Source organism: Harpia harpyja, chromosome 7 (genome assembly GCF_026419915.1).
Source record: "Harpia harpyja isolate bHarHar1 chromosome 7, bHarHar1 primary haplotype, whole genome shotgun sequence".
In the NCBI taxonomy this organism is placed as follows: Eukaryota; Metazoa; Chordata; class Aves; order Accipitriformes; family Accipitridae; genus Harpia; species Harpia harpyja.
In genome coordinates this window covers 51,830,402-51,856,647 of record NC_068946.1, presented here as the reverse complement: position 1 = coordinate 51,856,647, position 26,246 = coordinate 51,830,402, and the positions used below count along the sequence as shown (strand labels likewise).

Below are 26,246 nucleotides of genomic sequence, written 5' to 3'. Positions count from 1 at the left end.
CAGACATTTGAGGATGAGTCATTTGAAAAGGACGGATATTTTTCATTTGATTTTTCATTTTTAAACATATGCAATAATCACTCAGGACATGGCTGTTAAAAGTTTAGACACCAGTGTGCTTAACTTATTGAATGGTGACATTTTTAATAAAAATCATATTTTGTAAATGGCATTGCAGACATAATTATGGCAAATTGCTGTCAGCAGAAGGGGCACAGAAAAATCTATGCCAGCTTAACTTTCCCAAGCCACAGTGTCAGTATGAGGTTGTCTGGGCTGCTAATTAGGAACGTTACTCTCAGAAGAGAGGCACAGCAAAGGCAATGCTTCTGTAAGACTTCACAGCCTGTCATTTATGCGTGTTTTAAATGCTTTTTTCCTGGTCTGACAATTACTGGCTATTTTAGAAAAAGAAAGGCTTGCTACCATTTGTCTTGTTATTCAAAACTTGGCTTTTTACACAGGTAGAGGCAAAAAGCCTGTCCCCAAGTTGCTTGCTATTGTTCTTTGGAATAAACTTTGTTTGTTCCTTTATAAATAGATAATTTTATCTCTTTTTTTTCTAAATAGGTATTAAATTAAACTAAGCAAGTCTGGCCATGCCTGGCACTTTTATTATTTGTCTACCTTAAACAGTTCACAAAGCCTCACCTGCTAAAATCTCAGCTTTCAATCAAAAAATGAAAGCAGCTTTTGAGTCGTGCAGAAATAAAATGCGTATATGTGGAAAAAAATACAGCCTATACGTGGCAAAAAATACACCCTGAAGATTGAGAAAACAGAGGGAAAGGCACAATGTCTCAAATACGTTGTCCCATTTTTACTTATTTTTTCTCTTATCTCATTTTTCATGGGTTTGGCTTCCAGATTAATCTTTTTTTAACCTTGGCTTCTGTCTCACGTCTTTTGACTCAGCAGGAAGCAGGAGATGCTTCCTTAGTCAAAATACAGTGAAGCAAACCCTTACTTACTCCAGGCTGGTTTATGAAAGCGAGCCCCAGAGGCACCAGTTACAGACATAACAGAATGTAGAGTAAGCGGGTGTGAACATGCCTAGGAGATCTGCAGATCTCTTCTCCTGGCCTTTGGGGAAAGGGGGATCCGAAGGTGACTCTTCCCGGCACGAGGCACTTGAGCAGCACCACCATCGCGCTCCTATATTGCTCGACCGTTGGGGACTATACTGACATCTTCCATGTGTTAGGATGCTCGTTACAGAATTGTTAAGCTCCTGAAAGTTTTATTACAGCGATCCTCTCTTGCTTCTCCGAAGCATTTATTCCCCTAGCATATGGCCAACCGTCCAAACTGTTGCACAGTCCTCAAAACCACCGTGCTTGTATAATAGAATAAATTAAACAAGTGACTCTTAGCAGACCCGACTACCTGCGACAACACTGAGCTGCTCTTTGCAAAGCGGAAAGATTTCTGTAAAACAAACACTCGACGTTTTGGCGCAGTAAGAGTTGCAAACGGTTCCCTCCCCGCAACTGTGGTTTTGAGGCTGCGTTCATGGGGAGTCAGGGTACCTGCCCGCCCGTGCTCTTTTATTAAAGATAAAACCACCACTTTTTAAACCACTTCCCTTCTCTCATGTCCCCCAGGCAAGCCCAGAATACAGCATGAAATTCCTGTGTGGAAGTTTGAATGTTACATTCATTCGGAAGAGATGTATATGGGTTATGGAAGAAAAATTAGTACCTTTTTTTTTTTTTTTTTTTAGCTTTTTGGGTAGATCAAAATGATTCTTCCTTTAAGATCAACTTTTGCAAAAGAAAAAAAAAACATTTTGTGAGAAAAACACAGATTATTTTTAAGCATTTTCAAATATATACATTAATTTTGGGTAAATGCAAGCAAGAAATGAATACTGAATTGCTGTATATATTTATTTAAAAAAAAAAATGTCCAAAACCATGCCCCAAAAGCACTAACGAATCATGATTCTAATTTTCCATAGTAACTGTCAATGAAATTGTTGCGCCTTGAGTCTTGAGTAGATTTCTGAGTTCCTTTAAGCAGTCCTCATTGCAGTCACGTTCAGAGCAAGGAAAATTTTAAATATATAAGGCAGTAGAAGCTAAGGTCTTTCCCTTAAAATAGATGGAGGTTGTCTATCTCTTTCATTATTAACCAAAGCATATGGAGAGTGCAATGAGCATTTTTAATTTTAATTATATTTAATCCAAAATCATTCCCCAGTTCACTCAGAAGTTTCTAAAAAAGACTCAAACTCCTATGAGTTCCACCAAGTAGTTTGCTTAGATCATTTCTCACATTAAAAACAAGAGATACTTTTACTGAAGTGTATAAATGGAGAAAGATTACTAATTTTTGTGTTTCTAGTCTTTCTCTAACATCTGGAAAAAATGAAATCTGTTAATATAATATTGATTTTAATAGGCAGTATGTGTGCTGAATCTCGATTACAACAGCAGTATAAATACAAGAATATGACGCTGCTTTTCCTTCTCTCCCGTTAACTGAAGTCTTCTTGTGCAAGTCTTGATTTGAAATTGAAATAAATGTAGTAATGCATACAGTACAAGTTATACGTTTGAAAATTAAAGTGAAAGAAGACAGTCATTCAATATGGCTCTGATTTTCATAAACTATATTTTGGCCATAAAACATATATTCCCAGTGCCCTTTGAAGATTTAGCCACTCTCGTGTAAAATTGCTATTTTCTCTAAAGGTATAATAATATTTGTGTGTGTTTAAAAAAACAGGAAAAGTATACTTCTAGCCACACTTTTGCTTGTGCCCATGGTCTACATAATGTCATTAACTAGAGTAGAATTTAGACTGTATGATGTCTTAACTATTCTTTATGAAGTCCTTAAGAGGAAATCCTAGTTTTTAGAAAGTAATAAAGGAAGGATAATCACATTTGGCAGAAATGTTCCAAGGAAACTATTATTAATATAGGAAAACCTCAAAAATATATACAAGATTGCTTAGAATAAACATCTGTGTTTTCCGCGGGAGGCATTTCTTTTTAGAGATTTCTGAAACTGTGCGAATGAAAGAAAAAAAGATTAATTACTTTAAAGTTGTGAGTGGTCTAGACATCTGTACATATTGGGTTTTAATATAGGAGTCCAGAAATAGGCATGAAATTAATTCAGTAACTTCTTGAGTACAAGCAGTTATATATATTTTAGAAGTCCGCAGTGAAACGAAAACCTTATCTCCATGGTGTACAGTGCATTGAACTTGCGTGATAACTGGAGAGCCATTCAAAGCAGCTTAATGCACAGCTGCTAGCAAAACCATAGAGATTAAAAGTTCGATTCCTAAAAACTGTTATCTGCTAGCTAAGTGGATTTTTCATGTAGAATATAATTTTATGGAGGAATGGACTTGGACAATTCTTCATGAACTTCTCTTGTGAGAAACCGCATGTGTCCAATTCACCTCAGAGCGCATGGTACAAAGAAGACAAAACCCACACCAGATCAATGGTACCTAAAATACACAACGTATTTGGAACTGTTAAATGCAAACGCTCCTGTGCATTGGATGTCCAGGCTAATTACTAGATTACAGTGATGTACTGCCCCAGAAGGTCTATTTTTGAGAGAAGTGGTTTTTTGCATAGTGGGTGATGTCTCTTCCATTTCATGCAGTAGACTTCTGAAGAAAAATGGGAATTGATGTGCTGCTTTTTCTGGAAATTCTATGATTAAGTCCTGAAGCATAGCATGCTTTGTAATGAACAGCTTTACAAGGAAAGCAGTTGTAATGAGCCTAAGTCTCTCAAATAGCCTGTGCTGCTGGGACCTCCGTGCCCTTCCCAAAGACAAGCTGCTGCGGAAGGGAGATCGGGTAAATAGGTGTTAAGAGCTACCGATGCTTTTTGAAGTCTTTGACACAAAGGTTATGGTGTGAAATTGCTTCTGGATGTCTCACTTGCCTGGATTGCTGAGCAGCCTCCGTTTTAACTGTGTGATGCAAATCATTATCCCTAATATGACCTGCAATTAATTATCCTTCTTTTCCATATAAAAAACCCTGGTTAGTGCCATTTCTTGTGATGCATTAATGAATAACTAAGGAAAGAATAGAGCCAACATTTTATAAATGTCAGTATTGTTATCTTAACAGATCTAATAATCTGTGTGTGACATGCCTTTCAGGTGTATATCACCTTTAGGTAAAAATAGGTACTTTTCCCACAGGTTAAGAAGAAAACAGTACCCTCCTCCAGTGGGCTGCTACTTATTCCTTGTTCCTTTTCACCCCCTTCCCAATGTATAGCAGTCTTCCAGAGCTCTCACTGCAGGAATTTTATTCCTAATTTTATTTCTACAAATATTTAAAATTGAATCCCTTTTGTAACTTTCATCCTTTATAAATAATATTTTCAGAAATGCTTCTATTACAGGGAAGCCTATCTTCAATTTTCAGAAGTCTCATTGAATCAGTGAGCCATAAACCTTTAATTCTATGAATCTAACTTCTGAAAATGGAAAGCAGACACATTGAAAATGCTTAAACTATTACTGATTTCCAGAAGGACAGAGTTTTTTCTGATATTTTTAAAACCATGTCCTATATTTTGTTTGGACAAGGAGAAAAAAAACCTTTTCCTCCCTATTGTCTGAAGTATGTTAGCGCTCGCATATGTCTCGCAGTGTACCTGACATTGGCCTCCTCTGGAGGTTGGATGCTGGACTAAATGGAGCATTTCTTTATTCTGGCTCAGCAGATCTTTGTAATAGGAGCTATCAGAAGGGAAGCGGCATAATATTCGCTTTGACTTAAAAGGAAAATGAATAGCAGAAGGGGAGAAATCTGAGATAGAAGAGACAGCAGTGAACTGTGTAATGGGATGGCTGAGATGGAATACAGCTGGTAGCTATTCCTGATATTTTATTGAGTAAATCTTGTTTATGTTACCTGCACTTTGAAGGACAACGCATGAGTCTGCATGTCTGTTTTAAGTATTTAGCAAATGCATGACTCATAAGCCCTCAGTTATTGTCAAAAACTTAATGACTACAATTTTATTTCTGAATCAAGTTTACTTTATATTCTCCAATGCGGCATGTAGGTGATGGTAGCAATAGTTTCTTGTTGGAGTGTGGAAAAAAACCCTAAAAATTCAACTTCTTAAGGATGATAGAAATACAGAAAACTGAAAGTAACCAAAAAAAAGCTACTATGTGAGATGGTATTTTATCCCATCTGGTTTTTCTCATCATGAAAGAATTGCAACTTATGTTAGCAGTATTTTGAAACCACTGTACTATAATGAATATATATTTCTCAAAATAAAAAAAAATAATGAATATTTATCATTGAAAACTTTTAACAGGAAATATAGTAATTGAGTTATTAATTTAAGAATAACTAATTCTGTCTTACAGAGTGGTATCATACAGTACTGTCAACAAGAATAGGAAGTAAAGAAATCTTAGTTAAATTAAATTGATAAGGTTACGTGCTTTGTGCTTCTTTATACTTTTGCTTACTGTAACAGTAAGACTATGTATGGACAGGTAGGTTGACTTGTAAGAAAAATGCAGGATTTAGAAGGCATTTACAAAAAGTGGTTCCAGGATCCCACAAGAAAAAGAACTGACTGTTTTAAAACACTTGTGTAAGGTAGGTGTGAAGCTACCTGAGCATCCCGAGAAGGAAAACTCCCGGCGTCATTGTTAAGAAACGCCTCTATACAAGTATCATGTAGACAGGGATGCTGCTTATTGTGGCAGTTGAATCAGAAATCTGGCAGTATCCAGTTTTCTCAGAACTACAAAAAAGAAGTAATTTAAATGAAAGTGCATGCATGCACATGCATGTCTGCTACTACATACAGTGGTTTTAGACATGCATATCTACCCACAGGTTTTTTTTTAATTTCTGTGAAGTATTTATAATCCTGTTTCAGTCCCCTTTAAGCATAACTAATAAACTTCTATAAGCTTTATCCGCATAGCATCCCCATGGTGTAACAGACATCCTAGAACGCTAACTTCAGAACTTGAATGGCTTCAGAGGCTGCCTTCCCACTCTGATCTGCAACCGCCAGCGTTTCGGACCCCTGTTTCACAGATGCACCATCATGCAGTCACGTTGCTTCTGAATATACCATTAAAAAATTCACAATGACAAACTTTAAAATACTTAAGAGAACTACAAACAAATATGTATCTTTCATGCCCTTGAAGCTGCAATCAGACTTTTGTACTTAAAAAGGAAAAATTCTCTCCAACCAATATTTGTGTGTTGAGAATCCTTATTATATACCATATAATACACGTAAAAACAGCTAGAGCTTTTAAACTGAGTAGAGCATCTTCTTGGTGAAGCAGCCAGCAGTTCAGTTATTTGTATTACAATTGCACTTCTGAGCCTTTTTTTCTTTCTTTTTTTTTCTTTTTTTTGGCAGATGTACAGCAAATAGCAATTGACTGGATCACTGGAAATTTTTACTTTGTGGATCACGTCAGTGACAGGATCTTTGTTTGCAACCAGAACGGATCAGTGTGCATTACCCTCATCGAGCTGGATCTCAGTAACCCTAAGGCCATAGCTGTTGATCCAACATCAGGGTAAGATTTTTTATCTGCATTAGGATTTATTTTATATGATGTGTGCTTGTCTGTGATGGCATATAGTATATCTGTTTCATTCAGGTGTTTTATAAACTGTTTTTTCACTGCTGTATTGAGTTACTTGTGTAGTTGCTATAACAAAAACAGTAATGTGTAATGAACTTGTAGTAAGTAGTTAACTACATTAATTGCAACATGCGCCTCTTAACTTCTCAAAATGGAATCAAAAATGAAAAAACCCAATTTTATCCCTACCCGTCATATTGTTTTCTTTTGCCTCTGCTTTTCTGTAAATTGTGTTTCTAACTAGAGTATGTGGAAAAGGAACTTTCAAGGTTTTTTTATACTGTATCCCTTCAGTTGCAGGAATATTGGAAATGGCTTTAACAAGTTTAATTACATTAAAAAGTGGAAGAATTTTTACTCTGCTTTAGAAGGTCAGCTATAATGGAAAAATTACATTGTATTTGCTTTTTCTCTTCCATAGATACATTCAGCATCACTTGGGAATAAAGCCTTGCTTAAAATACAGGGTGCTAAAAGTCTTCCACTCTATAACAGCCACCAGCTGGGAAAAGTTTTCAAGGAAATGATGAAGTAAAAGCATAATTAAATAGGAATAGTAATAGGATCAAGTTGATTTAAAAACTAAATTTTGGTGAGGATTTTAGAACAGGGATTTTATCTTGCTTTTATTACTCTGTAAGTAGTTTAGACTGAAATGCCTGATGGAATATGTCCTAAACCGCCATAAGCCCCTTCTCAATAAATACAAAAATATTTACTGTAGAACAGCTTGTCATCCATGTGTGGACTTTTGTCACTCTTTATTTAAAGCCTGATTGAATATTAAGATGCATTATCACAATGACTTTAATTCTGACAAGAACAGCTTGCATGTAAAGTTTACAAAGAAGTTTTATAATGTGATTCTTGAATATAGCTGTATTTCTATCTGCAGCAGATGGTAAGCTTGACTTGATCTGACTGCAGAGTTGTTTTAAAAGAAAAATAAAAATTCATGTATAAATTGATTTTCTGCAAGTTCTGATCTGAAAGAACTTGAAGCTTTCAAATTTGCCAACAGCAGCCTTTTTTCTATACGTTTCCTTGTATATTCTTTGCTGGATTTACTAGATGAATCCAAAGCTTGTCATTAGCTAATCTTATCTGTCAAGAATGTAAGAATCGTATCCAACCCTTTGATTCTGTGAGGAGGGGTGGAACGGAAAAAGAGAGACTGTTTTTCCTTTGTTTGTTATCTGTTAGCTACAAACCATTCTTACTCAGATAGTTGCCTTTTTCAGTGCCATATTCGAGAGTAGCAGTGTCTATTTTAGTGTAGATGTAAGTGCTGGCCTACATGTAGGAAAGACCAGAAGCGATTATGATATTTCACAGTGTGATTCTTCATACAGAAATACCAATTTATTCCGTGATCGAAACACCAGGTGGAAAATTTTCTCAGAGTACATGTTTTGTATATCAGCAGTTATTTCTTTTCTGGTTTTATTGGCAGTTTTATTAATTATCTGACATATGTTGTTCTGTTAATCAGATATCTAACATAGATTTTAATTGGTAAGCCCCAACTTATATATTACTTCTGCTTATTTGTGGCTGGGTTTTGGTACAGAGTGCAAACAGATAATCAAAAAGCATTCTGGGTACTTAAATATGTTTTGTTCCTTTTTTTTTTTGGTCTTTTTTGCTTTCTTTTTACTCTTTCATGCTGATAGTAGTTGAGACATATTTCTGTGTCGAAGTATTGCATTATATTGCTGTCTAGGTAACTTGCTGGTTTTATGTTATTTAAAGAATCACAAAAACATCCATACTAAAAAAGTGTTGCAAGTTGAGCACTGAACGAGTGAGTTGCATAAAAGTGTGTGTGCAATGACTTCTTAAGGCAGTTATGTTTATACACTCTAAGCATATGATTATAAATCACATTTGGGTTGGGGGTTTTTTTGTATTTAAATATGAAGCCCAGGCTGTTATGGGAGTTTTTATCTCCTGTAAGAATTACATATTAAGGTATTTAACGTAATTACATTGTAAGGTATTCGCTCCTGTAACGTGTGTTGCTGTCATGGTATGTTCATTGGCCCCAGCGTTCTTCTACAACCCGAAGGTACACTCGCACAGAGAAGACCATTCCCTATGCTGAGGAATTCAGAGCTTGATCACAAGCCTTTATGTCTGTGACGAACTCCCTGTAGTAGCAGAGGGTCAAGCCCTGCTATTCTTACATGTTCACATCTGTGCTGTTATGCATGTAGTTGTTTCATGAACCAGAAATTCTGCCTTTATCAATAAAACAACTAGAGCACCGGTGGAAAATTTCTTCATTCCGACTGGTTCCCCTTGTCGCACTCAAGAATATATATTGAGTGTGATTAATTTTACATCTCTGTGCCTGCGAGTTTTGTTAGATGTTTAGTGGTGATGGTTTTATATAGACTTCTGTGAGCTTACAAAGGAACTTGAGCTAGTAAGCTTATTTCATATCATACAATGAATGAAAGAAGTTCCGTTATTCTTCTAAAACTGAACTTTAAACTGAGAGAAGAAAGATTCTGCTATTCAAAAAGCTCTTGAACAAGCAAGTTAGTTATGTTTCTAATCTAAGCATGTTACTTTGCCTTAGGATTTCAGCACTTTTATCAGTCTGAACTGTGTTTCATTTTTTGGTTATTCCAGACTATGTCTAAGGGATGCCCACCCCCCCCCCCCCAACAATGAACTAATATTTTACCCAGTTAAGAGGTTTTGCAGTACTAATACTCATTTGTTACTTCAACTAATTTTCAGTTAAGAGTAGCAGAGTGTAAGTATCGGAGCTGTGCTAGGGAGGCCATTACCAGAGGGAACTGTGAGTACTTCAGACTAGTCAGTGAAACACATATTGAAGAAAAAGCTAGAACAATGCTAGTAGGAAATAAAGTGGCAATCAGAAACAGAGAGGGAGAATAAATTGTTTTGCAATAATGTATTATCTATCAAATGCCTTTGAAGTAAGATGTTTGGCTCCGTATGTCTGCAGTTCATTGTTTTGACAAATTTTAATTTGGGACTTCTTTTCTTCAGTGGTCAAGAAACAGAAGCTGTTACTTTTGCTGGTCCTTGAAATTGGTGTAAAATTGATGATGGTGCTGATGACTCACAAATATGAGCTGAGTTAGAATGATTTTATCTCTAGCTCAGGTCTTCAGTGTAGGTCTGCTGTACTTGTGGGGAATGACTTTTTAAAGGATTGCAGCTAGTTTGGCAATCAGTGTGCATATTCGTGAGACTTTGAACACCATACATATATGATAGGGAAGGTAATACATTTAAAACTCGCAAGAGGATAGATCAGATTTAGGTTCTCTCCCAGCTCTGCCACAAACCAGCTAAGTGTCTATAGACAAAGCATTTTATCGTTTTTATGTCTCTGCATCCCCTTGTATTTAACAGGGAGCATAAAATGCATGTTGTTTAAGTTATCTGATACTTGGATGCATTCAAGAACATTAGGAATTAATATTGTAGAATGCACTGCTAACTGTGTACATCTACATATTTATACTGCAAATACGTATACTTAATTACCTCCAGCGTTCAAGGTAAATTGTTGCCTTCCACTGCACCACAATGGCAACCGAGAATGTATAGCGACATTTTACAAAGGAAAAATGCATTTGAGTAGGGAGATACTGCAGTGCCCTCCCAACAGGAGCACTTGAAATGTTCAGTCCCGATTGTGCTGCTTAGACATCTACCATACATGGAGTAATATAAGTATCAGAGTGTCTTAATTTCTCCTCGGACCCATTTTCCGGTTTCTTGGGGAATGCCAGGAAAAGGGGAAAGGCAGGAATAGCAGATAGGGCTGTTGGCTCAGGGCTGCTACCTGGTTCCAGAAATGTGCACCTTGTAACGATGGCTCTGATGCTATTTAGGATGCTGCTCGTAATTTTCTGCTATATTTCATAGGCTTATGGAAAGAGATGAATTTTAAGGAGAGTGTTTGAAATGCAGAGGGTATTGATCTAGCACCCACTTACAAAACTGTTCCAAACATAAGGAGATGTGTAGAGAAAGGGCGGCGCAGGGTGAGATTACAAAGAGGATGTGCAGAGCAAAGCTGGCGTGTGGGAGGATGCGCGGAGCAGAGTGTAGAGAAGTACTGGGAGTGAGGAAATGGGTTAGATGCCTCCTACACAAATCTCTATAAAGGCAAGGCGTACTGGAGGGGGAGAGGAGGAGGAGGGAGAGAAAAATCGGAGAGGACACGCAAGTAGAGCCTGAAGTCATTGAAATGGGAGCTTGTAACTACCATTTAGAAGTTGTATTGGTAACAATGGGCAGAAAAGACCTGCTGCTAAAGAGATTTGTAAAAGGAGCAAGCTCACACTTTAATACTGCAAGAGTGTGTGTCATGTAAATATTTGAATAAATCTTTTAATCGGCTTTTCCTTCTGCTATGTTGTAGAAATAAGAAAACTCACAAGCTCTGCTTATTTCTTTCACACAACATTTGTAAATGCATACAGGAAAAGATTGTGATGTGATGATGTTAGAAGAACAACATCTATTAATGTGTTATGGTGTTACGTACCATTTCTTAGTAATGTTAAAAAGTCAGGAAAAAAACCCACAACAACTAACAACTGCACAACAGCAAAAAGAAATTTATTCTGTTGCATTTTAAGTCTGTAATAGCAATCAGTTGCTTTCTGATCCACAAAGGTGAACAAGGGAAGCAAGGGAAGAACTAATAGCTTAAGTTTTCCCCTTCCTCATCTCAGAAATTTCTTCTGAGAAAAAAATACAAAAATATTATTCCATTAACTTCCTCTTAGATTCTAAGGATTCTACGCACAGAATTTTCTGTGGCTAGAAGCAAAACCACCATATGAAAATAATAATAATAATTAAAAATACATAATGATATTTTTGAAACACAGCAGAGAAATTTGCCTTAGTCTAAAATTTCAGAAAATCAGAGGAAGCAAGGGGTAAGATGACATTTTGAAATGCAGCCTTCTGTATAACGACAGAGTTGAGCAGCATCTTTAAAATACCATATTTGAGAGATCTAGAAAAATCATAAGAAACAGTTGTTTCTGCCTTTTTGAGTTTTTCTTCTTACTTGTAACTTTATTCTACTTCTGAAATAATTCTGGCAGGCATAAGAGGAAGAAGTTGGAGGTTGGTCATGTGAACCCTGTTATCGTCCAGAGCAATTAGCTGCCGTTGCGTATATTCTTACTCAAGCTGTGCACGATTATCCTCCTGGGATGTTTGCGTTTATTGGACAGACCGAAATGTAATGTAAGGTCCACTGAGCAGTTCACACTCAAAAGCCAAGGGAATGGGAAAGGTTTTGCACATCGTTGAATCAAAAGTTTTCCTTGCTAGAGAACTATGCACAGGAGATAGTGCCTGGGGTATGGAAAAGCCATGCCAGAGGATGGAAAACAACCTTTAAGAGGTCAAAGAGATTTTCTTTTCTTTTCTTTTTTCCCCTGTGAAGATATAAATAGAATGAGTTCGGGGCTGACAAGTCAACCTGTTCAGCAGGATGGGAAGACTTGTAAGCCAGTAAGAGCTATCCTACTTGGTGGGATCTTAGAAAAAAGGTGAGAGAAACTTTTGCATGGGTGAAGTCTTTGATGGAGCGTCTGACTAGACAGAGCCTGAGGCCAACCCTGAAATCCTGTATTACAAAACCTGCGATAGCCAGAAAAGAGCAAGTCAGCTAATGAGGAGGTGGAGAGATACCTTTCCGAATCAATTTACTGAAAGTCATTTCATTTGTCTTCTTTTCTGTACCTAGATCTTTCAAAAAATCCAAATCATAAACGCACTGTCTTTTGGACATGATGAGTAGAGTTTACATGTACCTTTTATTTGCCTTGTCTTAAGCATAATGTAAGGTAAACGGATGGGTAACAAAACACACCTACAGAGTGAGGTGGGGTCCTGGGCTGCATCAGGAGGCGTTTCAGCTTCCCTGCAGATCCTCCTCCCCATTCAGAGGGCGAGAGCGCGGGTGCCGCTCTGGCACCCGGCGAGGAGGGATGCTGGGTGGCACTGCCGGCACTTTGGCATGTAGCAACACATTGGGCTGTGCACTTCAAGATTTTGGACCTCAGTGGGAGTATTAAAGGTATCTTTATTTTAAACCCCTACTTTTTTCTTTCTTCTTTTTTCTTTTTCTTTCTTCTTTTTTCTTTTTTTTTCCTTTCTTCTTTTTTCTTTCTTCTTTTTCTTTTTTTTTCTTTTTGTTCTGTTTTGTTTCGTTTTATTACAAGTAGTTTAATTTGAATTATTTCTCCCATTCAGCCTGACTAGGGAAGGGGATCCCTGTGTCCTGGCTGCGGAGGAGCATGGCCTTTTGCTTTATGCCTGTTCTTGGACAGTAGCTGGAGACAGCACGATGCCTGAGGGATTGCTCAGGTGGGCAGAGAGAAAGGAAAAAGTCTTCGGCCTGACCTGGCGGAATGCCCTGATAGTGCAATAAATGGCAATTGGATTTTGAGTGATTTCTTGAACAAGGAAAAGGGAGAGAAAGTCAAGGAATTTGTTATCCGTGAGGTGATCAACTTTCCTACAGGGGAGGAAGAGAGCAGGAATGCAAAAAGCAAGGGAGGTCAAACCAGTACATATTTTTCTTTATTTGCTTCATTGTTATTTAGACAGGGGAGTCTTTCAGGATAAAAATAAAACATCTACACTTTCTGTCTGCTGCCTTTTTTATTGTCTTTTTACTCTCTTGTCTCTGAGCTTTTATAGCAGCCACAAGGCTTGGGAGAGATCTCTGAGCCTTAAAACTTTTTTTTTTCTTTTTTTCTCCTCTCAGAGTAGTCACCATTTTCTGCTGATCAAAGAGGAATGTTATAATCATTAAAGCTCACTTTTAAACAGCAAAATCATTAGTATTTTAATAATATGCCATTATTAAAAGAGCTCAGTTCCTTTTCTTGCCACAAAGCAGTTTCAAAGAGCTGTAAGATACATATAAGACATGCCAACTTCTAGAAAGTTTTAAAGGTGACCTGAAAAAGAATCTTCTTCATAAAACCAAACCAAACCAAAAAATAAAACCAACCAACCAAAAAAAAACCCACCAAAAAACCTTTGTAATAATTAATCATAATATGAAAGTTTTCATTAAGAATTCAAATTTTGTTGCTCATCCTCCCCCTCCACTAACCCTTTTACGCTTTAAACAGTTTGAAATGGTATAATAGTGGAGCCAAAACAACTGAGAGGAGAAAAGATACTTCATCAGACCAAAATCAATCTTTTAAAATTATGTTTACCTTTGTTGTCATCTATTTAGCTCAAATGCTTGCTAAATATTTAGCAAAAAAGATATTTTTGTATGATCTCAGGTTTTCAGAAAACACTTCCAGTTCTGTGCTATTCCATCTTTTAATTTTAATTGTTGCTAACTAAATTGAGGCATAAAACTCTGTCACCTCTACATTTCCCTCTGGACCTAATCTCCTTTGAAACTTTGTTTCTTCTGCAGCAGTACAGATCTGCTCACTGGGAAACCTTGCTGCTGCTGCTGCTCTTAATAACAAAAAGGAGCTAGGGGTAACTTCATCTGCTCTCTTTCCCAAAATAACATGATAGGAGTTTGCATGCATATGCAAACAGAAAATAAAAGAAATATTTTTTTTCTTCAATAAACTAAAAAAAAAAAAAGGATTTATGAGCATAGAAAGATACAAGCTTGTATGTAAAAGTCAGCTAATATAGCTGAAAAGTATTCACAGTCACTGACAAAACTGAAGGAATCAAAATATCAAGCACATTACATAACTGCATTAAAAGGGAACTCATTAACAACATCAGGTTATAGATTTGGATCAAAGTGACTGCTATGATCAAGACAAAAATAGAATAAGCTTGAACAGGTTTGGTACATGCATGTTTTCACGTAATTATGTGAGTGCATTTGCTATTGTGCGTACCTTTTTATTAATCAGATATTACTGAAATTAATAATTGATGACTACAATTAATATCCAATCTTTTGTATATACTTGAAGATGTACCGTACTCGGTACCCAAAACAAGTTGAATTCAAAGTAATAGCAATGATAATCTGTGAGTGATAAAGAATATATTTTTCCAGTGATCATAAAACTTTGTGAAAGAGTTGGCAAAGTGATCACTGACAGTGTTATTAGACTAGCTTACTGATGTTCCGAGCGATGGTATTATCTAAAAATCAGTACTGCTGTCTGGAGAATAAAAGGCTAACTAGTGTAATACTGATGAAACATCTGTTGCAACATGGACTTAAGTAAGCTTTTTTTTTACGCAGCATGTGCCCGGTAATGGATTTCATAGCTACATTGCTACTAGTAGGAACAATATTTGAGTAGTGTCAATAATTATGGAAAAAATTCAGTGGGAGTACAAAAACATAAATGAAATCACAAAATAGCTGTAGTTTGTAAAAAAATGCAAGCAATAAAATAGCTTATAGGTCAGTAAAACTTCTTAAGTCGGCAAAAGTTGCCCTTCAGCTAGTTGGTCCAGGGGACCTTGAACGCAGCATCACGCCTTTCTCACTTGGCTCAGGTTCTCCTGACCCCACCTGAAGAACTCAGCTGTCACCTGACTGCAGCGTCTTCATTACCCAAACCTGCTTTTTGATGGGGTGTCCCTGGTGCTTTTGGTTACTAACCGTTTGAACCGTCTCAACAAACCAGGCTGAACACATGAACAGCACCAACACTAATAAAACACCAGGAGTTTGATTGCTTGGGGCCATTCACAGCTGATAGGACACATGTCCTCTCACTTTGGTTTTAAACTGTCTCTGTGTAATTAGTGTAGTTACTCTTATGCCTGTCCTCAGATCCCTGTCCTTCAGTCCTTAGCTCATTAAGCGTCTGATCAAAACGCTCATCTTTTACTGAAATTACTGTGAATCTATGAGTTAGAATTTGTTATTTGTGAAGGAGATGGAAAATGGGCATTTTATTCTGGCTAGTATGGAGGTCTTGAAATGCTTTTTTTTTTTTTTTAATAACTGAAATGTCCAGGCAAAAGCTATGTGATTTAAATCACCCTATCAATGATTTTCTTCAAGATGAAAGCAATTAAGCTAGAGAGAATTGAGGCCACTTTGTTTCTGAATGAGAATATAAATGGGAGTTTAAGGCTCTATAATGCACGTACATTATGTTCATGTCCATTTGAATTCTCCTTTTATTTTTTTCTTTATTACCTGATTGCCTTATTATCCAACCAGCTTCTGTAAGGTCATCTGTGTTGAAGACAGGTTCTGATATAAATTAGAGCACTGCATGAGTGGAAGCACAGGAAAATATCTTAAAAAATAACTGTTTAGGACCCATCTTTTTTTAAGATGTACTTGCATTATTGTGGACTTAGAGAGTGTGTGTGTGTATTATATATTGAGAGAGACTTTTAGATTTTTACTATAAAATGAACAAAATGAAAATAGTAACAAAAAGTTCAACACAGATACTGTATTATGATGTTACAAAGTTTCCCAGATCTTTTTTTCTAGTGATGACCACACGTTTCTTGTGTTGTTTTTACATCAGTCTTTGTATTGTAGCAATACAACATTGTGTAAACCACAGGTTTTCTAAAAAGCTATTGTCATGCCATATATTTCCTTCTTCGCTGATGATAAATCACCGCCTGTGTATATGCAGCGTTTAAAGTATAAAAACATGGGCATTACTCTTGTTCTGGGTTAACCAGAACCACCCACAGTCGCAGAAATGATGAAACCCGTTCAGTTAATTCATCAGCAGCATAATGGTATCATCCTGATAGAAACTGCTGCTGTCTCAGGGCTGGCTACATGGATAGTTAGTTTTTCATATTGTTTTTCCAAATTTTGTTTTCCTGAGGTTTCTTGTATGTCAGTGCCCTCATTGCTATGCTCAGCAGTGTGAACACGCCTTGCTAAAGCTGAGCTGAAATGTGACCCCTTTGGGTGTAAGATATAAAAAAGCTGGAGGAAATCTAGAGATAATAATAAGAAATAAAAGATATGGGGGAAAAAAAAAAAACATGGCCAGGAACCATGGTAATCTAATCTAGAGAAGAGAAGGTTGAGAAAATTTATAACTATTGCTTATAGAAGACTAGTTAAATAGAAAGGTGGTTTATTATTCTTCCTGTTAAAGAAAGGACAGCAAAAAAATATAAAATTAATTAGCAGAGACTTTGATAGATACAGGAAAACTTTACAAGGCTGAGGAGACGTTAGCATATGACTCGTGAAAATTGTAATCTCTGTTATTAGGGACGCTTAGGACTATGTCTGGCAGGGATATTCTAGCCTTGTGTTACACTTCCTCAGTATGGGAGGCTGTATATGTGTACGTGTCTATAAGCTTGTAACGTCAAAGAATGGGATACTAGCAGAATGAATGTGAATAAAAGTATTTACTAACATTTCAGTGTTGCTATTTAAAACATACAGCTGAAACATTACCAAAGTAACAATTTGGTTTGTTTCTCCATTTGAAGGGATTGAAGAGATTTTAAGGAAAAAGGGACAAAAAATAAATTTTAGGGTTTTTTTTCTTTTCTTTTAGAGGTGGTTGGATTTACTGCAAATGAAACTGAAAACTGGGGTTTAAAAGGATTTTGATACCAAAATAAAAAATGTACAATGGAACATCTGCAAAAGTTCCTGTCCACAGGCTGCATCCTTGCCTTTTAAGAATTGCCTTGATTTTAACAGAGACTGCAATTGAATTGTAAGTTTAAAAGTCATGTTTAGTTTTGCATCCATAAAGCAGTATGAGCAGCTTTCTCCTATTGTGGTTGAGAAGGCTAATTACTGCATTGGGTAGAAGGTTATGGACATTGTGTTGATGAGCAGCTTTTCTTTAAAGATGAGTGTTTCCAAGTTACTGACAAAATTTCTCTGTTTGATCAGTTACGTAGCTGTTAAATAAGTTGTCTAAAGTTATCTGTCGAAATACACAACTATGTCAACCCACGGTACAAGGAGAATCAATTGCTGCTTTACCATACTGAAAACTATAACAAATAGAAAACGATAGCAAACTATATGGGGAAGCACTTGCTTTCTTTAGTTTAAAAAATGAATATGCTGTACTGCTAGAAACTTTTTTTTACTTTAAGTTTGCTCATTACCAGTTAGCTGGAGCTAGTTAATTCATTTTCAGAGAGAAGTTAACACACACAAACATATGGACACACATACACACACTGAAAAAAAAAAAAAAAAGTCCAAGTTTGCAGTTGGCCTCAGGCTTAGTGTTTCTAAGCTACAGAATTTATGAGTTTGGACAGTGTCCAGACTGGCACTTGAAAACATGTTTACCTGAATCAATGGGTAATTAACTCATTGAAGATGCAGACTTTTAGCATAGAGCAGTCTAGAGGAAGGCCATCAAGAAAAAAAGTGGTCTCATTGACTCTGCTTCAGTTTGATTTAGATATTTTTTATTCATTAGGATTTGATAGCAAATTTACAAACCCCAAACTAAAATACTCAGGGATTTATATTTAACAGATTTTAAATGAGAACATTATATTAATAGTAGGATATTTGAAACTCACTGCCTTTTTTACCTGCTGAAAAATAGCTACTTACAATCTTATGGTTTTGTAAGTTTTACAAGTGTACAATTTTGCTTACAGATTTCTTCAGACACAAAAATTTTACAGCACCACCTCTTGGCTCATCTTGTCCAGCAGAATGACAATACATGGTACTTTCTTCTGGCACGGTTCATTTCTCTCAGCATAAGGAGAGGAGAATAAGCAAACTGCTTTTCCAACAGGGATTACACTGACTTCAACAGAAAACCAGACCTCTAACCAAAATATTTAAATTGGAACAGAAATTGGTTGCCTACACCAAGCCAAGCTCTTGTTTGTATTCCTGAGCGTTTGACATGGTTTACTGATGTGAAAGTGTTACATCTTCTGAAAGTTCAAGGATTTTTTTGTTTGGTTTTTTTTGTTTTTGTTTTGGGGGGTTTTTTATGTATTAGTCTCCCTGTTAAATTACTGTTTTGTTATTTGTCACATAGGCAGTTTTCTGAACGTAGTAATATTTTAGTATATCATAATACTTCAGTGTATGCAGCTCACATTTCTAAAATCTATATATATTCTAACATTTTCAAAAGTGAAATCTTCATATTGGCACTTAAACACATGTTTAAACATTCAATATACTGGCAGCTTTATTTTGAAAGATTTGAATGCCTACGGGTCATACCCAATTCAGTTAACAGCTGAGACTGTTCCGAGTTGTTTAAGTTAGGCTGCTTTTATAGGATGTGTGTGTCTGTGTATGACGTACACATAAAATACACATGCACAGACATTCATTTCTCTTACCACAGCTGGCTTGCACATTGTAGACCATAGTGACTCTCAGGCTTAATGAAGCTTTCCTCATTTGTTATTTCCATTTGGTAGGAAGAACATGAATATGGTAGGGATAGTGTGAAGAGTAAATATTTTTTTCTTGGGAAAGAAGACGACTGAATTTTACTTAGGATTTTGTCCAAGATTTTAGGAGAGGATTCCTGTCTGTGGCCGATGAATTATTTTAGCCAAATGTTCTACAAGACACTATTGCTTATGTATTTTATGTTCTTCGAATAGCCAGCATGAGCCACCTGTGTCCCTGCTATGCAGAAGTTTTGGCTGTGTTCAACTGTCTGTAATTTGGAATAAGGTTTTGAAAATATAATGTCTTAGTGTCAAAGTCAAAATCAGGCTGTGCAATATCAGGCTTAACATATTTTAAGTTGAGAGACATAATTAGTGGGTAAGTTTGAAATTCTGAGTTTAAGTTCTATGGGAGATAAGTTCATTTAAGCTTGGGAGCATTTTGTGAAGAAGAATTAATTAATATATGGGCAGCAATAGGAGACAGTGGTGTGAACACTGGTAAAGTGTCCCTTTGAAAATGAACAGCTCTGTATTCAGAGCAGGATTTGAACAAAATGCATTTCTGTTGAAGGGCACGAGGCATCACATAATGTCAGAAAGCAACAGTCACTCTTCAGGGCATAAGGCAGGGTGTTTTGAAATAATAATGAGCATGGATGTAATCAAAGAATTTTGATTGGTCATATCATGAGATAATTTAAGACAACACAGGAATTGTAATACTTCCTAACATTTGAATGCTCGAACTTGCGCTTGTAACATTTTTGATGCAAGTTTTTATTTTGTTCTTACTTACCTCACAGTGTGGAGGTAAGTTACATGAATCCACACCTCCTTCTACCTTTTCCTGTTCATATGGAGAAAGAGTAGAGATTAGAGTTAGAGGTTGAGGGGTCACCTATTTTATCACCTTGTTTGAAGGCAGAACAAACTAGCCTGCAACATTCCTCAAGGAGGTTTTGTGTAACAGTTTCATAATATTCAGAGAAGAGATTTCATGAATCTATACATTCCTTGCCTCTTACAGCTTAAAGTTATTGCCTTGAATTATGTTGCGAGCTGACACGAAGAATAGTTTATTTCCCTCCTCTTGTAGTGACTGTTTAGACACTTCAGGACAACTAACAGACCTTCTTTTAATCTAGACTAAGAAAACTCATTTCTTGCGACATTGTTCCATATATTCCCTACCACCAGCACCTCCTTCATCCAAACTTCTGATTATTTAGTGGCTGCACTTTGTATAGTCTCCATTTGGTCTCAATTTTCCTAGGAAGCTAAGGAAGTAGGGCAGTTTGTTTGTTTGTTTCCTGTTGTAAACACTTCAGTGTAATACTTGCTATTTTTCTGGAGCCTTTCCTTAGCATTGTGATATAACTGACTTGGGGCTAGATTCTGGGTTAGATGTTACCTTGATAAAACTGATTTAGACGTTCTGATTTCCCTCTTCCAGTTACATTTTTCTGCTCTTACATGTTCTTTTCGCGCCCTTCCAGCTGTCACTCCCTCAACTGAGAGAAGTCAACAGAGAGCAGTTTGTGTTGCCACACTCTAAACCAGACCTGTAAAAGAGTCCAAGATAAACAAAAAACAGTTTTAAAACAGTGCTTGAACATGGTCACAGCAGGAAGTGACTTAGCAAAACAGAGTGGGTAAGCATCTGCCAGAGAAGATGCAATGGACTCAGTGTGAGAGTAAGACCAACTCGAGCTGTATCTGCTGCTGTCAAGAGAAGATGAACAGGACTCGGCCTTTATGTTTGCTTTGAGATCCTCCTACCCTTTAGATCCTTTCCTGAAGACCTCTTGCTCAGCCAGGTGCTCCCTATCTTGTAGCTGCATAGATGATTCACTACTCATTGAAAAGAGCGTCGGGGGGTTTTGCACAGGGCTGAGCCATTGGGTTGGTTCAGCTTCTGTTGAAATCAAAGTGGACATACAGCTTTTCCTATGCATCCTTACTCAACTGTATCCTATTTCACTTGGAACAGTATGGTGTCTAATTCTCTTCTCCATATTGCTTGCCGTGCCTTACTTTTTAGTGCTGCTTTTCGAAGCAAGATGTGTTCTATATTCTGTTATCCGTTGTTCATTATTCTTAAAGATAGTTTTCTTCTGCCCAGCAAAACTTCAGAAAATTATTTCTACAGTTTCCACTTCTTCCATTTTTTTAAGTGACATTCGAAGGTACAGAGAAGCACAGCTGCTAGAGTGTGGGGAGTGCGAACTCTTGCTTGTCATCACCTTAATGTTACACCACTTACAGGAGAACGAAGTTGGGAGCAGTTGCCTATCAGCACGATAGCAGGAGTTTGCTTTTGACCCTTCTATAAAAAGGGAAAAAATAAACACATAGGGGATAATACTGCTTTTAGTAGGAGTACAGACGCTGAGAGATACAATGCAAAAGCTTTTTGACAGGAGATTTATTACTGTGAATAGCCACACACAAACCACAAGACTGGCTAAAGATACTCATATCTTTCATCTAATGTACTCCTTAGAGATATGGCTGTATGATCTGTTTCCCTGTTGCCCGTTTGTAACAGGAAATATTACTTGACTGAACTCTGGTAATAGTTTTCAGAAACATTAGCTTCAGAAATATTTCCATTTAGTCTGTAGCTAGTTAATCAAGTCTGTGTTCATCTGTCCATACAAGCTATAAAGTTCTGCAATGAACATCTAATTGTAATTAGCGTCATTGACCAGTTACAAGGCGTAAGCAGTAACGTATCCACAAGTGAGTGCTCTGTGCTTGCTGACAATACAAGTTACACCAGATGGGGCCCTTGGTGCCTCCTGTGCCCCACGGCGCTTTCTGTGCTGTCTATGTCAGATGGTGCTTTTGCTTTCTGTGAGATCATTATTACAAAATGTTTGGGATTTTTTTATTGTCCAAAGACCAACTAGCTAGATCACCTTGAAGGCATCAGCTTTAGCAGATGAAGGCAGCAGGTGATACTGCATAGGAAATGTTAATATTTTAATGTAAAATTTTGCTTGCATTCTAGGATAGCAACAATACAATTAAAAGCGGCAACAACAAAGTGACTGTGTACTCACTGCCGGTACTCACAGGCAAGCTCCAGTCATACCTGACAATGCACTGCTCTTAAATATAGTCTTTTTTTCATTTCATTGTAAAACTAGGCAGAATCGTTAACATCACTTTAAATATGGACTGAATACATGTTGTAGTATTAAGACATATTATTCAGCCCTAACAAACTCATTAGTTAGTAGGGTTGCAGGAGAGTGTAAGACCTGAAGTCAGGGGCTAAAGTACCACAGCTCTATTCAGGTCACTGATGTCAAGGCAGTGGTCTTGTGGGGCAAACATTGTCATGGAGACCATGAATATGTCCTGTGGACAAAATAGTGTTGTGTTATGGCTGCCTGAATTTATACATATATCACATCCCAATAAGCAGTATGCATTCTGCTCCATTTTTGCAGCAATAGGTCTGACCTTTAGGCTTCTGCAAAATAGAGTTCTGAATTCCATAAAGTCTAGGTACCCTTAGCACAAGCAAAGTCAAACTGGGATTTCAATAAGCTGACAGTTTTCTTCCTTTCTCATTAAAGAAATGCAATACTGATGTGTATATTGATACTTCTTTTCCTTTTGCCTCAGCTGGCTCCAACATCAGCTGGTTAAAAAATTGCACACAAACAAGTTTGGGCATTTGCATTCAAGTAAACGTATGGATAAAGGGGCTGTAGTACTGACTGTAATGCATAATAAGCTACATAAAGCAAAACAGAGAAACAGCTGCAGTCAAAATCTCCAGAAAATTCTGCTATCAGCTTCTGCAACTGATTGAGAACATTGCAGAATAAATGTTCCTGGATTTTAATGTTCCGAGTAGCACAACTAAACAAATACAACATGGATTATCCTCTAATATATTAAATGGCAAACGTTATCTTGCAGAAAGATAAATAAGTTTGGGTATCCTACAGAGAAGGATTGGAATCCCAGGCAGAAATACAAACTTACTTGCTTACACATACAAAAGATAGTACACCTCTGCAGCTGTTCAACATCTGTCCCCTGAAGATAATGATATAAACACATGACAAACAACATGTAAATATCTGGCAATTAACATACCTAGAATCAGGTCCGGGAGAACAAATCTGAAATCAAGTTACTGGAGCTGGACCACAGATATATGACAGTATAAAACTCCAAAAATTACTCCAGAAATATAAATGTGGTACAATCACAAGAGTTTATACTGAGCCAGTGCCTGATCTGTGGGGTTTGTGTTTGTTGCACTGGCTGTTAACCAGCAATCTGCAGAAATTTTTGGATGACATCTGAGGTTTGTAAAAGGTGAATGAGAAAAACAAGCTCATACATAGACTATTGTACCATACATAGATGAGATTTCATAAAAGAGCTGCCTTAGAAGTCCAGTTTTCCACTAGGAGAAAAAAAAAAATTGTGCCTACAAATAAAACCCTAGAGGTATTACTATTAGTATCCTTCATCATAACACCCCCTCGCACACAATTCTCTTTGTATTAGATCTCATTTTAATAATTCCTAGGCCTAGAATAGCATACAGTCTGATTGCAGTTTGTATAACTCCTTTCTATTTATCATTCACACATTTAAATGCACCTTAAATGCTCAACTGAATAAATACAATGCAGATTACCACTTAATATATTAAATGCCAAATACTATCTTGCCAAAAGCCAAATAAGCTATCTATTTCTGTTTTGGCTTACCTCCATATTCACAGATACTGGGGCTTAATGATGGGTACTTTATTCTATCATGTTATTTCTTTGCAGAGATGTTTCAGGGGAAAGAGACTATAATAAAGATGTGAACTTCACAATTACGGAGTCTTCTCTATGATCAAGTTTAAATGTATGGGGTTTAGTGTTTCTAGGCCATTGCTTCTTCAGTTTTGAAACATCACTTTGGAAAGCTCCAATTCCTTTCTGTTATCATCATGTATTGTAGACAAGAAAGTACAATTTAGTGCTTAAAATGATCATGGACAGCTGTGGAAAAGAGAATATGAAATGCCAGGTTGTAGACAGTGCAGTAAAAATAATCTGAGATCAGACAAGCAGATACAAGTGAAAATGCAAAAGGAGCAAATTGGGTGAGATGGGATAAAAGTATGTGAAGAGTGGAGAACCTTATTTGGAGAAGAAAATAAGGAGAACAGTCAAGGGAGAGAAGGAAGAAAGTGAAGAAAGCTTCAGGATGAAGACTAATACTGGGATGTTGCAGATGGAGATGACACGGGTAGGTATTAGAAAAAAGAAAAGACGTGATCCCACACATTCATAAGAAGTCATGCAATTTGTGGATTGTTCCCAGGGCAATGGGGTTTTTTTGATGTACGGTTTTTAGGATGAGTTGGCCGCAGTTCGAACCCAGACTGCTGTGGAGAATCCTGCTCTCAGGATGGCCAGCTGGCCACCTCCCAGGGTATAGAATTTCATTTCTCTGTGCTTTCTTTACTTGGATTTTACTCGTTACCAGTAAAGTACCACTGTAAAATCAGATAATGAAGTCTTACAGGCCTCTTAGAATAAAAAAATATGACAGCTAGTAATAACCAGGGGCACCTGGGCTGTATTTTCTTCTCAGCATGTGGTGGGTTTGAGAGCTCCTATTAACAGTTTGCCATGGATAAGAAAGGTAATTTAGCCATTTTCTATCTGCTGAAAGAGAATATGGTAGGTAGAGAAGCTATGACAGTAGCTTCATATGTTTATTAAGTTGTAGCTGTTTCTGCTGTCTTACTGTCATGTAATTATGTGCAGTTATAAAATGTGGGTGTATTAAATAATCCTTGGTAACATTTTCAGTCTTCCAAGCAGCTAGAAAGCAACTATGATCCTATGTAAATGACATGTTTACTCAATGTCTTCCTAGATACAGTCACACAGACAGTTTATATGTTCCTAAATGTGTGTCTATCCGAACACCCAGAGGAAAATGAAAGGAATATATTTCTGTGGTGGGAAAGTATCTTCTCCAGTACTGTAACACAAATCTCCATTTGTTAATCATCTTTGGTTGAACTACATTATCAATTTAAGTAAGCTACTTTTGTGTAGGTAGAGAGAAAATAAGAGCCATGAATAGGCCACTTCATATAAAACAGAATTAAAAAAATGGAGGAAGCTTCAATTTTCCCTTACCCTTGGATGGGACCCAAATCTTTCTTGATGAGCCATACCCTAGCTTTTTCACATCTGGTGTCCTGCTGGTATTTTATTTTGCTGTTATGATACTGCAGAGAAATACAGCTCTTAATCCACAGGTGTTGAGAGGAAGCTTTTGCTACTGCGATGTAGTATAGATTTCTAGAAATGGTAAGAAAACCTCGAGATGAAGATTGCAGCGACTTCCTTTTCTAAGTAGAGATCTTACGGGTTTTGGAGACGATACTTTATTTCAGTATTAACAGTAATGACTGTCAGTGTCAGTGGCAAATGTCTGGGGAAAGATGTTTCCGTTTGGGCTGGGAAAGATTGGGGAGAAAAGAAAGTATACATAACACCTCTCAGTCACTACTTGTTTGCAAACCAAATGAATAAAATGAGAGCTGCTCAAACACTTTTTCTAACAATAAAATCCTTTACCTGACTCCTGGAACCGGTACCATCATGGGATAGATGTTTTCTGGGAAGCTGCAAGCAGGACAATGCCAGCCACTGTGAATTCTGGAAGAGAAGGAAAGGTAAATTAGCTCTTATGGTGTTCAGCGGCCCTTTAGCCTGGGTAGTACGGGCACTTAGTCTAGCTCTAATGGCATTACGTATACATCACTGAACTCAGTCTGATAGTTTCCATGTTTTGTCTACCTCTCTGTGAAAGTAAATAGTATCATTTTAAACCCAGTACCGTGAAGTCCAGTCTACTGAAGTGCTAAGCAGACTAGCGCTGTGGATGTTAGAGCTAACCCTCAAGCTTCAAGGGATATTGATGGACCGTATTTTCTGCTTCCTCCATTTCCCTAATCTAATTGTCAGGCAAACTGTACTTCAAATTTCATATTCTCTGTAGGATTAGGTGTTCTTGGAAGCTACTTTGACAGGAATTATGCTCTAAAACCAGGGAAAAAAGGTAAGATGCTAAAGTTTTATCTGGGAGGTGGCTCTTACTAAGCGTTTTGATTTCCTGCAGATATGTATTTTATCCTGTCTGTGGCTATGAATTATTTTCCTAACTAGGAAGTCTCATGAAACTTTAGACATCTGTGC

At 37.0% G+C, this 26,246-nt stretch overlaps 1 protein-coding gene across 5 annotated transcripts in view; it reads left to right on the top strand.

The window, feature by feature from the left end:
* The window catches only part of LRP1B (LDL receptor related protein 1B), a 761,175-nt gene that overhangs the window by 406,458 nt on the left and 328,471 nt on the right, over positions 1-26,246 (top strand). For all 5 annotated transcript variants that reach the window (XM_052792801.1, XM_052792800.1, XM_052792798.1 and 2 more), the window contains one exon: positions 6,399-6,561. In XM_052792801.1, coding sequence (XP_052648761.1) covers positions 6,399-6,561 — 163 coding nt within the window. The remainder of the gene's footprint in view (positions 1-6,398; positions 6,562-26,246) is intronic.